This window comes from Scatophagus argus, chromosome 15, assembly GCF_020382885.2.
Source record: "Scatophagus argus isolate fScaArg1 chromosome 15, fScaArg1.pri, whole genome shotgun sequence".
NCBI classification, from domain to species: Eukaryota; Metazoa; Chordata; class Actinopteri; family Scatophagidae; genus Scatophagus; species Scatophagus argus.
In genome coordinates, this window is record NC_058507.1 from 4,535,773 (window position 1) to 4,553,247 (window position 17,475).

A 17,475-nucleotide genomic window follows, 5' to 3' on the forward strand; every position below is an offset into this window, starting at 1 on the left:
TGGACAGGAGAACTAGTGTTTATTGTGTGTAAAGGCAGGCAGCTCATGAAAAGTGTACAATATTCTGAATCAATCAGCATTTCTCTGTTGCCCTTTTTATTTTTAATCACACAATTTCAAAATATTGTACCACTGTAATCTTTGGCAACAAAATCAAGAGACCCATCAAATCCCTCATTTTTCCCACATTTCACTTGAGCATCACTTCAACATGAAATCATAACTTCCTCCAGACTTAGAGGATTAACACTGAAGAAAGGAGGAGCTCAAGGTCAGAACATAAATACTTTTAAAGAAACTTAATCGTTAGCCTCCTGTATGTGAACAGGGCCAGTGACTCTTGGTGGTTTGTCAGCACTGAAGTGAGACAGTGAAAAGGAGACCAAGCTGATTTTCTTAGCAGCACACTATCATGCATTTCAAAGGCTTACAAACATACATGTACTGTAAACAAAACACAGCAGACTAGTGGAAAGTGTTTAGTGGAACATGTCTGGGACACGACACATTTCTCTTCATCTACAGTCCTTTCTTTAGATATAAATTAGTATTTCCTTTAAATGTCGGATCTGAACGCACTTGATCTCATTCATTACTTTGCTATTGTTAGGTCTTAAAATATACTAGATTGTGAGTGGCTATAAAATGTCAGCCAGTTAAAAATGAAAAGGATTATGGTATGCAGACCTGGCTTAATCTGGCATCTGTTGTGTTATAAACAAAGAAGCTCCAAATGGGCAAAGATTGCACTTCATACTTCTCTTCACTACTGCGCCTTTAAAAACCCCATCAGGGTACTTGAAAGGTTTCCAAATACAGCGGTAAAGTTTGAACTAGGCCTCCTCCTGTCCAGCATGTGTTTCAGTAGCTCTGAGATTCAGATCATGCTCGGGGCTGCGCTGTAGAGGATGACGTCTCCGTCTATTCGCACCAGGGTCACTTCCTCCAGCCCGCCGACTCTGTGCTCGTACTCCAGCAGGTGGGTGCCGTCCACCGCCACTTTGAACATGTCCTCCTCCACAAGGATCTTCAGCTGCAGGGACAGCAGCAGAAATTTTATGAACAACAAGTTATAGGAAGTGCAGGCACAAAAAGCGAGACATTCAACAGAAAATAAATCTGCAATATGTTTTATAAGTCATTTTTTAAAACAAAAGTGAAAATACTCTCATTACCATTTAGGAATTGCAAAGGGTCACCAAAGTCCAACACATCCCAATAAGGTTATGGTTGTTGTCTCACAATGCTGCATCAAAGCAATTCATCAGTCTCGTGTATGAAATAAAAATAAAAAAGAGAGATCTAATTCTCCATTTTGTTGTCTGTGCAAAGACAAAGCTGAATGTGGTTCAAGTCCGGCCTGTGCACGCTCACACCCTGCAGAGGTCCAATCATGCACAGTAAGTGAAAAGTGTGGGTGGATCAAAGGTGTGAAGGTTCCACTGAGAGGCTCAATTGTGTAGTATGCACCTTTTTTTTGGTTTGTTTTTTTTTTAGTTTTCCTATATTTTAACATTTCACCTCAAAGCGGCGTCCTTGAACAAAAGGGAATCCTCCTTCTCTCTCCTCGGGCCCCCAACATCCACCGAGGTTGGAATTTCTGACAATTGTTTGCTCGTTAAATCGAGGATTGAAGTGAAAGATGACATCCGGGCCTTTCATGAAGTCGACTTGGAACCTGAAATAAAAGAATCGGAACAACTAAGCGCCGTTCCGCTGTTCAGTTAATCTAAAAAAAATGCCATAGTCAGGAAGATTACGGTGGAAGCTTTAGTGAGGATGAATGTTGGCCATACCTGTTTGCACCTGGAACAGGCTCCCCAACTACTGTGATTAAAAGTCGTGGCATAATTCCAGCATGAAGAGGGAGATCATGTGGCATCATCTGCAAGCAAAATTTAGATTTTAAAGTCACAACAATTTGCCATACTCTATTTAGAAATTAACTTAACAAATGCATAAAGACAAATTATGATTTATTGTGTTTATTAATCGAAATTTTATCACATATACTCTAAACTTGGTGACAAACATGTAAGTACTTCACGTCATAAAGAGAGAATTTTTAGTTAAACATTATTCAAAACTTTGGCCCTACCCACATTCCTAATGCATCACCCCAATGAGTCATCATGTCCTTCATTCAGTTAAACACTCTTACACAATTCACCATGATTAGCCAAGATAAAGCAAAGTCAAAAAAAAAAGAAATCTTTTCAAACATTTTTAATTCAACAAAGCATCAACTGTACAAACTGACTTCTAAGCAAAATAACATAAGACAAAAAAGCTTTGGAGTATACCCTTATGACAAAATAATTTGGAAATAGCGGTGAACATAAACTGTCATCCGTGTGACTTTGATACATAAAAGTGTCTTAATACAGAAAACATGAGTTTTGTGTAAACGTGTCATTTTTTTAAAAATCAAATTATAGTTAATTTAAACAATTAATTTCCCCTGCAGATTGCACACAAACCCACACAACTTTATACTGAGCATATACTCAATCAGTGACACATTTCATGGAGCCTAAGCAAACCACATGTTGATTCTGGAAGTGCTGTCCTTGTCCAATTGAAAAGTTGAGTTCATTGCTTTCAGTTATATGGTGGATTATATCTGGGCTGTAAGACAAAAATACATTTTTGATAACTAATTTTGAACATTTGTTGATTTTGCTTCATGTTATGCTTAGCGCAACCACAGAGCCGAAGATACAGAAAAATACTTCAAATGCAGCCCAGACTGACAAATCACCATCCTGCAGTAAATCCCAACAAAGCAGGAAGCTTAAGGTGAAACCTTGTACCAGAGTAGAACTGAGGTGGCTGACAGTGTCATGTACATTTAGCTGACAGTGGGTTGTATTGTATCATTAAAGACTGCAACCCCAAGAGCGATGCTCCACTGCCACACCAGAGCAACAACACATCAGCAAAGAAATGCAGCAAGCAAGCAACATGTTATTTGTAAACAGTGGTGGTACTCACCAGCATGCCTCCTGGAGCAGCAGGTCCTCCATATGGACCCATAGGCCCAGGACCAGGACCAAAGGGTCCAGGGGCAGGAGGGAAGCCTCCACTTGGTGGTCCCCATGACCCAGGGGGTATTGGAGGAAAGCCTCCAGCAGGGAATGCAGGGAAAGAGCCAGGGCCAGCTGGAGGGGGGAATGCACCTGGACCACCGGGTCCGTACATCCCGTTGCCTCCTCCTTGCTGACTTCCAGGGAAAGGCACATTTGGATAAGGACCAGTGGGTGCTCCGGGACCAGAAGGAAACGGTCCAGTTGGGTAAGGAACAGGGCCTCCAGGTAGCTGTCCTGGAGCTCCTTCAGGTGGGTACTGCCCAGGGAACTGACCAGGTGCTCCAGGACTGGAGGGGAACTGCCCTGGAGCTCCTGGTGCAGGTGGATATTGTCCTGGTATCCCAGGACCAGGGGGGAACCCACCGGGTGCTGAAGGAGGTCCTGGGTATTGCCCTGGTGCCCCGGGACCAGAGTGAAACGGGAACTGGCCTGGAGCCCCTGGGCCAGATGATCCACCGGCAAAGTCAACTGGTGCAGAGGGCTGTGTGGGAGCTCCTGGGGCTGAACCAGGCCATCCTGGGTTTGTAAGAGGTGGGGGGTTGCTGGCAGGGGCAGATGGGTTGGTGTTCCCTACTTTCTTTGCCTGGCTTGAACTGTCATCTCCTAAGGCATCTGCCAGCTAAAGTAGAGGACAAAGGGAAAGTGACTCTCTCTATATACAAGAAGGGTTCAGATGAACTACGTAAATGAAAACTGTGCAATCCTGTGAACTCACCGAGAAATCCGACATGATCTAAAACAAAACAAGACAAGACACAACTTTCATTAGTTTTATTAGAAAGTTATGACGACCGATCACAACTAGCTGTCAAACACTTGAAGGTGTGTCACACAGAGGCTCTGAGTAATAGCAGACTAAATGTTTCCATCCCCGACTGGTGATCAACAAAATCCAGCTGGGCAGAGTGGAAAGACTTGACAAAACTGAAATACTATTACGACAAGCTACACAGAGACTACACTGACTTTAGCTGCATATTACAGAGAATACAGGTTTTTAAAAAATATCTAGTTAACTGATGTCACACAGTTGGCTAACGACCTAGCCAACAGCAGCTAACTAGTAGTTAACGTTCAGCTGGTTAGCTCGTTTGTTAGTCTTAGCTCCGCGGTGTCAAAAGAGAGTGAGTGGGAACAAAGTGATATTTCGTGGTACCTCGCCAGAAGATGGACTCCACTCAAATGTCAGTGGGGGCGAGGGAGCGACGATTTATCCAGCAGTGGAAGCCAGTTAGCCAGCTAATTTAGCCTTCCGAGGCATAGAACTACAAGCTAACGTTGGATCCGCTCTCGCAACTACAATCCTCAGAGAGGAAGGCGCACACGCGCTTCACTGATGACGTATTCTGAAGGGTGGGCGCGTCCCGAAACACACACACACACACACACACACACCGTCAACAACTTACATAAAAGTCTAAGTCGAGAAGGTTGAAAGTTGAAAGAATTGGTTGAAATCACCAAATACATTTTTTTTAGATTCCTACAAGTTCAAAGTTTGAGTCAGGATCAAACTGGGAATAAATTTAATCTGGAAATATCACCCACTGAGCAATTAGTATTTGCTATTCTGACTGAGAGGAACATCTTGCTTTAGTAAATACCTGAGGAAATCTTGCAAATGTGGGAGACCTCGGGGAAGAGACAGATGAAGCTATAGGGACAGGTATACGGGAGTTTGGTAACCACATTTTCATTTGTATTAGGGTTGCTGCAATGCATCACCTTCAGATATTGTCTCAACTCAGAGGTAAGAAGAAAGAAAGAAAGAAAGAAAGAAAGAAGTCGGCTCTGTATTTTAAGTGCACTTGGTTACAAAATCATATGGGCGGCAGCTAAATAAAACATGACCTATTTACTTCATGAACCGAGAGATTAAGCAGGTAGATACCATAGCGTGGGAAAATAAAAACCACACAAAACGTCTGCTATTGTTTTGTAGGCTGCAACCCAGTGGTGTTAATATTCAGTGGTTGGAAGTATTCAGATTCTTTATTTTTACTAGACTCTGAGGTCGAAGTGTTTTAATAAAGTGGTAAAATAAAGAAGGATTATTTCAAAATAATCGTCAAAAAGCAACAAACAAAAAACACCAGTATCAGCTGAATAGCCTTTAAGTATTAAAAGTAAAAGTGGGGATAGTTAAGCATTAATGTCAGCAGTAACAAATAACATAACTGCGCTGCCTCGTTTAGAGAGCTATTTCCCTAAACAAAGCCTAAATGTTAAACTGCACATTATAACAAGGCTTTTCCCAAAGGTAAACTTGTCTGAAGGGGCTACTAGAACTGTATGACAACAGTCAGGACAGATTTATGACCAACTTTTGAAGGAGGGGGGCGCTTGTTTGGGATTGGACAAACCAGTCACAAGATGATGGGAAGTAAAGAAAAAAAACATTGAAAGCGTCTCTACCATTCAGAGCAGCAGCTGCAGCTTCAGGGAATTTCTAACTCTACAACAATGGTAAGTTGTTTTGTGGTCTTGTCGGACAGCTGCCGCCATTTTCGTTTCAGCTTTTTAATCGTGTGTTCTTAACAGATGAGAAGTTCCGGGGGTCTATTGAGAAAAAGTAAGGTCGCAGATCGGAAAAGGTTAGCCTGTTAGCCTAGCATTAGTTCCACCCTCTCTCCGTTGTATCAGTGTCAAGTTGGACAGAACAGAAATTGTAGTTTTCCGGTTACGGATTTCAAAATAAAACTGCAGTGGGCAACATTTACGAGGTAAAATTGAATTCGTAGATACTTCTGTAACTTGAGTTTACTGAGTTTACTAATCAGAAATTTAGGGAAATGTAGTAGCAAATTGTCGTTTTAAAATCCCAAATTACAATAACAGAAGCGCTTCAAACATGTCCTAATTAAATACATTAAGTCAAAAGATATCGCAAGGAGTGCCACCAAAGGTGATTTTTTTTAAACTACGTAATCAGCAACTATTTTTCCATTGTTTTTTTGTTCTGTTAAATAGTTTTGTTCCACTTCAAGAATTTTTCGGACATATGGTATGCTTTTATTCTGAAGACCAACCTTGCGGGCTTCCTGTAAAACTGCAGCTGTATGCGGTTAGCAGTTCGCCGTGATGTGTTTCGGCACGTCTGGGTTTGGGGAGCTGCCCTAACGCTAGCTCGCTGGCTTGCTATGATGAATACTGTTTCTCTCCGGGTGTGAGACTGCGTGTCGTGACAGCTCGGCTGTCAATTCACTCTCGATCAACAACTGGTCGGAGTTACAGCCTCATTTCTACACACAATGAGGTGCATTAAATTAGCTTGACAGTTTAAGTTAGCGGACTCTCATTTCCTGGCTTAAATACTAGCCAAACTAGCGAGCTAGCTGTCAGTGGCTGGAGGAATTTAAACCAGAAGTAAGCCGGTGGCCATCCTCCTGGCTTGTACTGTCATGCCTGTTCCCCATAATTTCCTTTGCGTACTGATTTTTTTCTGTTCCCTTAGTTGCAGCCACAGACGCTGCTGTCTCTTCTTAATCTGTAAAGATCTCTGAGAGCTCAGTGAAATCCTGACTCCCACCAGCCATCTGTTCAGGAAGGTGTAATTATAGAATTCTGAGACTCTGCAGAGACTCTTAAAAGAGTTTATGTCTTTGTGGTGTAGTTATGTAATCTTGTGTGTGGACGTGACATAAAATCCTGTTGTTGAGACTGCTGTATTGTTTTCTTTCTGACTAAAGCCTGTGGGTCAGATTGGACTCATGCGAAAAACAAAACATTGCTTAAATGAACTTTTTACTTTAACTTGATTTACAGCTCAGCAATAAAAGGCTTGAAAACCACTTAAAGCTGCAGTCTGTGACTCTGCAGCTGCCTTCGCTACATATAAACCCTCTGTAAATATCCTTAAAAACTCGAGGCCAAGTTAAACAAAATAAAACAGTTAAGATGCAAGAATATGTATTTAATTTGTATTTTTCTGATTATATGCAACAAACTCAAATACTCAATACTCAATATACAGTATGTTCCAACAGTTCATTTTGTCCAGTTTGATTTTCTTGTAGTCGCCTTTTCAGTTAATTAAGACACTGCCAGTAATACAGATGTCATAAGGCAATCTGTTTGCTTTTGTTTTAAATTCTCAAGTTTCTTTCCATGTAAAAGTGTGGCTGGACAGAAAAGGAACTTGTATATTTAACATGGATGGACAGGAGGTAATCAGTTAAATCGCTCTCATTAATCTACATGGTGTGAGATACCTTCTTTGTGAAGATGAATAAATTTAGCGTGGGATGAGGAGGACAAACAAAACTTGTGAGCTTTTCGCAGTGAAGCAGAAATGAGGATCTCTCTGCAGGAGTTTTTAACAGCTTTGTTTCATTGGATTATGCAAACACTTGTGTGCGTGTGTGTGAAGTGAGTGAAAGTGAAAAATCGGTACAAACAGTATACACTTCTTAGAGGCTCTATGACAGGTTTGCTACTCGGAACAAAGGCATCATTTTGCGATTTTTGCTCACATCAGGTGGTAGAGCACATCATATAGCTGATAAAACGGATGGACGCTGCCAGAAGAAAGGGAGTTAATGCACGGGAGGATGCACCTCCTTGTGCAGATGCAGTACGACTAGCAGCTGAAATGCACACAATATAAATAGATTGTATGATGTATTTACATGTTTCTCTCTGTCTCTCTTGTTTTCAGAGTGAATCACTGGTGGTGTGCGATGTGGATGAAGATCTGGTTAAAAAGCTGAAGGAGTTCCGCTTCCGCAAGGAGACCAATAATGCGGCCATCGTTAGTAAGTATTCACATCTGATGTCCTTCAGTTTACAGCGAACAGCTGAAGACACGTACAGGCAAACGCGCTCAACTAAACTGACCTATGCCATGAAACGACAAAGAGAAAAACTGACAGGATATGTAGGCCAGCTTCAGTGAATAGATGCGTATAGAGGACAGAGGGAAGAGTTGCTTCCAAATACAGCAGGTGGTGTGACAGTTTAGTGTTGCATCAGTTTGAAGCTTTATCCTCCGCTATCTGTGGATCAAAATGGCATTGCTGCTGAACTGGATTAAGTGCGTTTGCTTGTCACGGACTCTGACTCAAAGGCACGCATACCTTTTACACAAGTACATTTGTTATGGGAAATTTGAGCAAAAGTAGAATTTAACTTGTCTGTTGTTGTTTTTTTTGACTATTTTACATTCAAAACACTTTTGAAGATCTCTACTGCTGCTGCTGCCGTTTCTATGACTAAACACGTGATGGTTTCCTTATCGTTGTTGCTTTAATGTTTTCTTGCGTTTACCCCTCAGTGAAGATCGATAAAGACAAGCAGCTGGTTATACTTGAAGAAGAACACGAGGTAGGTTAGCTATTAAACTTGTCATGTGACACTACATCACTTTGAACAAAAAGTGAATAAGAACTCTGGACTTTGCTTGGTTCAGCTCGTTTTGACTGAGCTGCCATTATATAGAAAATTACTTATCTAGACAAAGTGTAACTTAAGAGACCACGCAATGTCTGACACTGAACTGTTCATTACAAACATATAAACATGCATGTTTTCTTTTAGGATATTTCTCCTGATGATCTAAAAGATGAACTGCCTGAGAGACAGCCAAGATATCCTTTGAATGAGTGACCTGTTTTTAGTTATTTCAATGATTTTCTCACTCCTACTCTGTTGTATATCTTCAGTTTGTGATGTTAATGCTCTTCAGCAGTTGCTCTAGTTTACAATCAAGTGCTATAACATATTCCTCCTGCAACAGGGCTTGTGTTTTATGTTATTTTAAGGTAGATTTTTACTTATTAGCTTAATTCATTGCATGCACTGTTGTTAAATAAAACGAACTGGTCCTGTTTTAGTTTTGTATTCTTTCTATCTCGACTGCGTTGTGTCCTTAGCACCAGGAACATTTATCGTCTACAGTTACAAATACCAGCATGATGATGGACGCGTTTCCTATCCTCTCTGCTTCATCTTCTCCAGTCCAGTGGGTAAGAGCCCCACTGGAGGTCAATCCGAACGAAAGCTAAATGTTGTTCACTGCACCGTTTTATCATCAAGGTTGTTAACGTTGGCGTGTTTGTGTTCGGCAGGCTGCAGACCAGAGCAGCAGATGATGTACGCAGGAAGCAAAAACAAACTGGTGCATACCGTTCAACTGTCCAAGGTTAGCAAGTCATCTGTGAGCTGCCTCTAACATTGATGCTAAATCATAGGAAAGTAGTACTGGGATGAGATTAATGCAACACTATAAATGGATATAGACCAGATAAGTGCTCAAGATGTCACAGAGTTACAGTATTATTGCTCGTCCCACTAGCCCTGTCTGCTGTTCGGTCCACCATTTTGGTCCACATTGAAATATCCTGACAACTACCCGATGGTACAGACATTCATGTTCTGATCGAGATGACTTTTAATCACTTTGGTGACATCTTAATGTTTCATTTTGTGTCATCATCGGGTCAAAATTTAAACCTGTCCCATAGTCAGGGACCACTTAGCTGCAGAACTTTTGACAGAAACTTCAGCCTTTGCTGTAGTTCGTGTTTAGTGCTAATCAGCAAAAAAAACACTAAACCAATATGGAGGAGATGTTGAATATTGATGCAATAACATAATCGTTTAGCTGGTTATGTTACTACCTTCTTCTATTGCATTATTAGCTGAGACCGTGCTTGACACTAAACTTCACCCTAAGACTTTCCCCTTGTTGTATTTAAAGAAAATTTTTGCTTTTTGTTCTATTTTATGTTTTTTCTTTTAACCAGGTGTTTGAGATCAGAAACACAGAGGACCTAACAGAGGAATGGCTTAGAGAGAAACTCGGGTTCTTCGGCTAAAGTCCTCCCTGAGTGGTCTGGGATGTGAGGAGGATCCAGATTGTGTCATCTCCTGGGAAGAACACACCATAGTCTATGTTCCCCTCCTCTTTGTACCAGACCTGATTTAAATAGTGTTTGGAAATACTTTCCCCACTCAGTTGTAGGACTCCTTGGTAATAGTTTACGGCATATTACAATTCAGTGAGCCAGTAGGTTCAGACAATCACAGAAGTTTGTAAAAGTTTCTGAGACTAAAGCTGACCTATAACTGAAAATACTATTTGACGCAGGTCTGCATCTGTATTCCATACACTCTCTCCATGTGCCAGTTGTGTCTGTACTGAATTAACACTCCCATGGCTCTTAAGTGGACAGAAATTGATAGTACTCGTTTGCCCCTTCCTAAACATGTTCACTCAGGAGAGTTTAAAGGCATTCTAACAACAGTTTCTTTTTATGTTTAATAGTTTTTCATAATTTGAGGGAGTCTTTTAGATTTTTTGTGTATGTAGGGTTAGACCATATGAACAGACACTTTATAGCAGTAATTTTATTTTGTTGTGGAAACAAACCTCCTGCCAGACCATCTGAGTGATCATAGCTTCATTTCAGAGAATATAGAGTTCAGCTTTAGTCAATTGTTCCTTCAGTATTCATTTAAACTGTAAATAACAAGAACACTAAGACCATTTGAAAAGTGGCACCAATAAGACTTAGATCTGATGTGTTGTACCTTCTCCTGTGCACATGAACCGACCAGCTGGCTGAAGAGGTGCTTATTGCGCTGCAGATTTTCCCTTCCAGTCAGAACCTCAGATCACATCTTTATGTTTCTGTTGAGAGAAAAAAACAGTGTGACTCGTAGGTAAAGCTATACTTTGCCTTTGACCTGCATATTTGTTACAACAATATCACACTCCTGAACACAAGATTTAAACTGAAACATTCCAAACTGACCACTTAAATACTGACAACAAACCTCCATCTCCAGCGACCATGACAGTCTTGAAAACACTGCACACAGGGGGGGACCTCGCTGGTCCTCTTTTTAATCTACTGGGCTACGCTATATAAGTGGGTTTCTGTGTCTTTAGGGAAATTGTTGGCTAATATTGTGCATTATAGCTATTGCTGTTATTAGTGTTTATGAATGTTGTGCTTCATTCCGATGTAAAGCCACTTTGATTTGCTTAGTGGTAGTCGCAGCCTTGAGAACGACGGCTGTGGCTTCTCCAAATGCCAGTTGTGCTTAATATTTAGACTTGGTAGTTAAAGGACAGCATCTGGGCAATTTCCATTTTCCATACCGAACAGGGTCCGACCGACATAGCTTTTTTTAAAGCTGATACTGATGTGTGTGTACTGAATGTGCAAGCAGCTCATTTTGTGCCAATATGTAATATCTATAGATATGCATTTCATTTTGTATTTCATCAGTATTCCATCATGTTGGGTTGCAAATTAGCACATTTCTAATCTAATGTGTTGGAGTACAGAGTTAAAACAACATAAAATGCAACACTTTCCAAACGCCTCTGGACGCTCTTGTATGCATCTGACTATTTCTCATGCCCCAATGTGACAGTTTTTTGTTTCCTGCTGAAGATCCTCTGAAATGAGATTTCAATCAATCCAACTAACTAAAACTCCAAACTAGTTGCACTTAACAGCATGGCAACCAGCTCCAGAAAGTTAAAGCTGCAATATTGTATTGCAGGTGCTATTGACTGGTTTCATGTGAGCTGTGAGAGAGAAGCCTCCATTGTGCTGGGGCTGGATGACTCGAGTGGCACATGTCTCATTCTTCAGTAAAGCTTAATATCAGCTCAGTATATTGGTCTGACCCTAATAAAGAATAATTGGCACAAACAGCTTCCACATGTTTGCTCATCAGTGTCATCTCTTCATGAGAAACCCTGACTTTGGATGAAATGGATAAGGGAATGTTGTGGCTGATTTACAGCCCCAAGGCAGAAAGTCACCACCTGACGCGTGATGTCATACTGCTAAGTCTACCATAGTGATGCCTTGTCTTAATTTTTTATTTTTGGGGCATATTTAGGTCAATTTAAAAAAAAAAACATGAGGCCAAAATAAAAAAAATGTACATGTTTTGTGAGAAAAACAGACGGCGATTGGAAAAGCTTTGTTTGGGTATTAGAATGTTGTTGTTTTTTTAAATTAACACACTAATTCTCTTAAATTTTCTGTTAAGTCCAACAGACAGCACATTTTGTCTATCTCAACATAATCTTTGTGAAACTTTCTTATTCTGTCTTAAACATATGTACGCACAATCACACCCTTTCATGTAAAATCACACATTGATGTCAAATGATGGACACAGGTCATTTATGATTTACATGTCAGGGGCAGGTTTCATTTAACAGGAACAATGGGATATAACTGTAATCACTGGTTTTTCTGTCTACTGGTAGCATCAGATGTAAGATTTACACTGTCAGCTCCATAGTAACCAGTATTATACTGCTGTAGCAGAAAAACATGGATGGATCTTGTGTTTATATCGATTTCTCAGCTTGTACTTAAGCTGAAGTTGTACACTATTATTACTACAACCTGCAAAACCATTTCAAAACTCGTGAATTTTCAAAAATTGATCTAACACATTTTTGATGACACGTTTTTTTTCACATTTTTGTTGTTTTTTTTTTTTTAAACAAAAGCAATACAGGCTAACTCTGAAACGGTCTTTGCATTTGATTTAAAACACTGAAATATGTGCAATTTACTAATTTCAATGTGAATATATGAATGAAAAACAGTAAATAATAATATGAAAAACAAAATTCTTTAAAGCTCTAGAGGGCAAAGAGCTACTTTGACATAAATGCATGCTTTAATTTTTGAATGAGCAGTTTCTATAAGGCCAAAGTAGGGTCCCTAATGTCATATTTGAGAATTGCTTCCATGCCACACTTTAAATTGTTACCTGATTTGAATGATACAATGTATTTGTATAAACAAATTCTTAAAAGGGGGAAAAACTTGCATCTCACACATCTAGTCTTTGCTGTGCTCTTACTCTGTCTGAAATATTCACACACTAGCAGTACCTCCTTTGAATAAACTCTCTGCTAGTGCAGTTTTCCATGGAAATGGGTTGTAAGAGACTGTCCCTTGATCGTGCATCAAAATCAATCTCTCCAGTGCATTGATATTGAGCCATGTATCTGATTATGTCCTGTGGATCTAATAGCTTTTCTTCTTATGTGGTGAACCTGTTGTATATTCGGGCTTTTGAGTCTTTTACCTGCAGATGTGTTGTTCAGCTCTTGGTGTCCTCTCTGATCAAATGCCTACTGTTCTATTTTTTTCCTTGTTAATAAAAACACACCTGAGACATGTATCATAACCAGCTGCCTCATGGCATCAGTGAAACTTGAGATATTTGTATTTCCAATACTTTATAAACTTCCTCTCTTGTCCTATTGTCCAAATAAAATGAGTGATGTTTACCTTCGTTTCATGCTGAAATCACTTCCAAGCTGACATGTTTGGTGCACGTGTGTTTATCATATTAAGCCAGATGAAAACTCAGGATTCCTTTGCAATGTGGTATAAAACGAGGAGTCCAAGTTGCTAGCTCGCCTTTAGCAAACACCAATATTCACACTGCACCGAAAGACATTACTCCAGAAGATGGCAGTAAAGCAACATTAAGGATGCCAGCTAGCTAAATACTCACTGAAGAAGAAGACACGCTGACAAATCTCGAAACGATTGCGAAGCTGCCTGCATCATCCACCGACCGAGCCAGGAACCGACTAGCAGAACCGGAGAAAAAATGGCGTTCACATTCGCGGCCTTTTGTTACATGCTAGCTCTGCTGCTCACGGCGGCCCTTATCTTCTTCGCTATCTGGCATGTAAGTACACATTTAGACAACTGAAGACAGGAGTGTTGGATTCCCACTCCAACGGCCCTGATAAAAGTGGGCGAATGGATGAGGACGGCTGGCACAGACTGGGCTAAAGCTAGGCCAGCTGTGTAGCCACATATCCTGGACGTTTTCGGGTTTTACGTATCTCGGCGCGGATCTCCCGACGGAACGTATCCAAGCTAGCGCCATAGAAACTGCCGCGCGCTCAGTGCCCAGTACACGTAATATGGAACGCACCCGTTCCAGAATGAATGACACGCAGCCTGTCGTTCGCAAGGAACTAAAGTTAGCTTGTAGTTAAAAAACTCAAGACGGAACTAGCTGTTTTGTTTTCAAGTCGGATTATCCCCATCGCATTCTATTGTTTACGCCTTATTAACCGTGGTCTCATTAGAGCAAATGTTTCAATAACTTACTAGGCTTGTCTAATGGTTAGAGTTGAGCTAATGGCTAGCCAGCTATTTAGCAGGTTAGGCAATGTTAACTTCCAATCCCAGAACGACAAACCGCTCTGTGATGCAGCTGTCACCTGTTTACCCGAGTTTCCACCCATATCTCGACATGTCACATTTCTTCGGCTTGTAGTGCCGTTAGTTCTGTTGTGAGAACATCAAGATTAGCAGTGCAGGTTGTTAGTTATAAAGCTACATCGTTAGCGTTACTCATGATTATCTAATAAGTGCAGTTAGTTGGAATAACGTTAAGTAAGGAAACGCGAGTCCCATGCCTCATTATATCTCACTCAGAATAATAAAAGTGAAATGGATTAAAACTGTGAAAATACAGTGTAATGTCATGTCATTACGTTGGTGTAGCAGTGAGATTCAGGGGTGAACAACAGGAACTGTTTGACCAAATAATGCCCAGTGTACAGTTGAAATACTTGGCTAATTAATCATTTAGTCAACCATTTTTTTTAATTTTCCAAGCATTCATTGGTTTTAGATTCTCAGGTGATTTTTGGACTTTTCCCTGTGTTAAGTCATTTTTGTGAGGGGTTGGGTTTTGGAAAGAACATACAGTTTGAAGGCATCTTTCCCTCTTGGAATTCATAATGGGCATTTTCCATTTTTTAATAATTATTTTAAAAAAAAAAAAAATCAAGGAAAACATCCTTTTAATGTAAGTTTTAATGGATTAATTCAAACACAGACAGATCAAATCATTGGTTGCCAGCCAGTTAGACAAAACCAAAGCAAATATACATTCTAATAGAAGGAATTCCTTCACTGAGTGCGAGCGTCATGCTTTATTGCACATATTGTACGTATACTTAATTTAATAAAATGATGTCATCTAGTAAAATATACGGCTGCTCTCTGTACATTATTACACTGTGATCTTCTTGTTCCCCTAGATAATAGCATTTGACGAGCTGAAGACTGATTACAAGAATCCTATAGATCAGTGTAACACTTTAAATCCGGTAAGTGACACCGCCGCACCTCGCACAGCCTCCTTGCCTCTTTGACTGCATGCAGATATGCTGTAGTGACAGGTTTTCCATTTACTTTAGAATAACTTTATCCGCCTATCTGTCTTTTTCAATCATTTCTCTGCACTGTTTTGCTAAATAACCTGCCTGTTATGAATTCAGTGATCTTGTCAGCTGTCCAACTCTAATGCCTTTTGTTGTTTTTGTTTTTCCTAATCTGCTTTTTTTGCACTTTGTTAACGGCAAAAAGACAGTTGAAAAGGTCAAAAAGATAAAAAGAGTCAAAATTGCATTAAAGGTTTGTACCAATCTTTAAAATGCCCGCTCAGTTCAACTCAGTCTGCAGTCTTGTCATTTTGCACGGCGAAGTGTTTGCAAACGTCTTTTCAGTTAACTAATCTCAGAGTTAAGGCCAGAGTTCAGCTCAGGATTAGACAACACGCCACCTGTGCCTCAGATTTTTACTGTCATGTAGAACATTTTTATTTTTTACATTATGGAGAAACTTTTTTTGTGCATGTTAAGATTTTATAAACGATAGATTGTCTTTACTGATTTTCAAGATCTTTTAAATTTCAGCTTTAAGGCGTTAGGAGCATCAATGGAAATAATGGACTGTGCTTTCTGCTCTTTCTGCTCTCTTATACCTCATCTAACCAATTAAATTGACTGTGTTTTAAACTGCGTTAAGATGCTTCTTAGATACAAGAGCCACGGTGTGTGTAGTAGTGGACGATATGCTCTGGTTTTGATTATAGATAGAGTGTAGCTGTTAACTGAAAAGACTTGCAAATGCTCAAATCTTGCATGGTCTTGACTTTATTACAACCTACCCTTTGTTTGCAAAAAGTGTTACAGCTAAAATCAGTCAGTAAGGAGACTTTAGTATCTCTAACACACAACACCACTGTCCTGACAAAGCTTCTACACAACAGTATCCATGCCAAGTCAGATGTAATTGGAAGTTTGTTTGCATAGTGAATACTTGAGGGTGGATTGTGGATACTTTGAGCTTTGCATCACGGTGTAGGTTGATGCTTGATGGATGATGTTGGAGGGAATTGATTTAACGATTATTTGATCAAACTTTGATCACACATTTCCACAAGCTTTTCACTTCCCTGTGAGGCGGAGTCTGATTCAGCAGTTAGCAGAAGCAAGCTACTGTACATGAGCTCAGTGTTGGCTCTGACCTACATCACCTGTGGTTTAGAACAGATGGCTGCAGAATCCCAACACTCTCCATCTCAGCAATATTTGGGTCCACTGATTGGTTAGTAAGATTTCAGTAGCAGGAGGAGTTATTTTAGTCCTCTGTCTTTAATGCCACATGTAGTCCACAGTACTGTCTGTAGTTTTGACCACAGCCAGTCTTTTTTGTGTGTTGAACGCTCAGCTGGCACTTTTTTTTTCTTTTTTCCTCTGGCGCTGTGATGAGTTGTTTTGTATTTGGCAGCACAGTGCAGGAATTCAACACATTATAGCCCCCCCCCTGCACCTCACCTTTCCATCTGTGGGCCCGTCGGTTGCCCCCACCCTTCTGCTCTCTTTGAATGCATGGCTTCCATGTGGTGCCTCCATCTGCCCCCCTGAACCCCGCACCAGCACCGAACTCTGTCGACCCGAGGCAGGCTGCTGCTGCATCAACACTGCTAGTGCTTCCAGCATGGTCCGTTTGTCAGGCAGTGGGATGATCTGTAGGTTTGCCCTCACTCCAGAACATGTTGATGTTGGGTTGCGCATATTCTCTCCAGAGCAAGTTGTTGTTGGGTTTCCCCTTTCACTTGTGGCCAGACTTGATGGTGCATGACGTGTAACCAGGGTGGGGAAATTAAGTTTTTCTATCCACTTGCAAGAGCATCTCGTAGATTTCTGAATTCGACCAGCACCTCGCATGATTTATCACAATTACAGGTCAGTTCTAAAGGCTAAATACAATCCATTATTTACCTGCATGGCTAAAAACATCATACATTTTGCCTTAACTCAGTGTTTTACAACATCAGAGGTCATACAAGTGGTTCTTTTCCACCTTCAATTTGGGCAAACATTTTAGTGTTCAAAATCACTCCAGTTTGCAGGTGTTCTTGGGTCTTAATTTTTCACCCTGTTTACTGTGTTACACACGGTGTCCGATCAGTGCATGATAAAGCACTGTTCATGTATTTTACACACAGCACTGATAGCTTAACTGTGGCACATTTCATGTAAGAATGAGTAGTAATGAAACAACAGCAAATGCACAGAAAT

The 17,475-nt window shown here is 40.5% G+C and overlaps 3 protein-coding genes across 5 annotated transcripts in view; 2 read left to right on the forward strand and 1 right to left on the reverse strand.

Moving 5' to 3' along the window:
• On the reverse strand, nt 1–13,734 carry lgals3a (lectin, galactoside binding soluble 3a). Of its 3 annotated transcripts, none has more exons than XM_046413047.1 (7): nt 13,596–13,734; nt 10,620–10,719; nt 3,805–3,822; nt 2,995–3,708; nt 1,797–1,885; nt 1,522–1,678; nt 1–1,033 (listed from the first exon to the last, which is right to left on the reverse strand). In XM_046413047.1, the coding sequence occupies exons 3-7, from the start codon at nt 3,817–3,819 to the stop codon at nt 878–880; spliced, it is 1,131 nt and encodes a 376-aa protein (XP_046269003.1). In that variant the 5' UTR covers nt 3,820–3,822; nt 10,620–10,719; nt 13,596–13,734; the 3' UTR covers nt 1–877. The 3 variants fall into 3 exon arrangements, with proteins under 3 accessions (XP_046269003.1, XP_046269004.1, XP_046269002.1); XM_046413048.1 differs by lacking the exon at nt 13,596–13,734 and adding an exon at nt 13,367–13,512; XM_046413046.1 differs by lacking the exons at nt 10,620–10,719; nt 13,596–13,734 and adding an exon at nt 4,246–4,440.
• On the forward strand, nt 5,427–13,365 carry gmfb (glia maturation factor, beta). Its single transcript, XM_046413067.1, has 7 exons — nt 5,427–5,555; nt 7,747–7,843; nt 8,362–8,411; nt 8,625–8,674; nt 8,970–9,052; nt 9,155–9,228; nt 9,833–13,365. The coding sequence occupies exons 1-7, from the start codon at nt 5,553–5,555 to the stop codon at nt 9,902–9,904; spliced, it is 429 nt and encodes a 142-aa protein (XP_046269023.1). The 5' UTR covers nt 5,427–5,552; the 3' UTR covers nt 9,905–13,365.
• Nucleotides 13,644–17,475, forward strand: part of cnih1 (cornichon family AMPA receptor auxiliary protein 1) — a 7,405-nt gene continuing 3,573 nt past the window's right edge. The window contains exons 1-2 of the mRNA XM_046413066.1: nt 13,644–13,775; nt 15,148–15,216. Of these exons, the coding sequence (XP_046269022.1) occupies nt 13,695–13,775; nt 15,148–15,216 (150 nt within the window). The 5' untranslated portion in view covers nt 13,644–13,694. The remainder of the gene's footprint in view (nt 13,776–15,147; nt 15,217–17,475) is intronic.

Coding starts and splice junctions, on each gene's coding strand:
- lgals3a (XM_046413047.1), bottom strand. Junction 1,886..2,994: donor CTGCTCCAGGAGGCATGCTG/GTGAGTACCACC, acceptor TTTTGCTTGCAG/ATGATGCCACATGATCTCCC. Junction 1,679..1,796: donor CCTGTTCCAGGTGCAAACAG/GTATGGCCAACA, acceptor CTTTTATTTCAG/GTTCCAAGTCGACTTCATGA.
- gmfb (XM_046413067.1), top strand. Junction 8,675..8,969: donor CTGCCTGAGAGACAGCCAAG/ATATCCTTTGAA, acceptor AGCACCAGGAAC/ATTTATCGTCTACAGTTACA. Junction 9,053..9,154: donor CATCTTCTCCAGTCCAGTGG/GTAAGAGCCCCA, acceptor TGTGTTCGGCAG/GCTGCAGACCAGAGCAGCAG.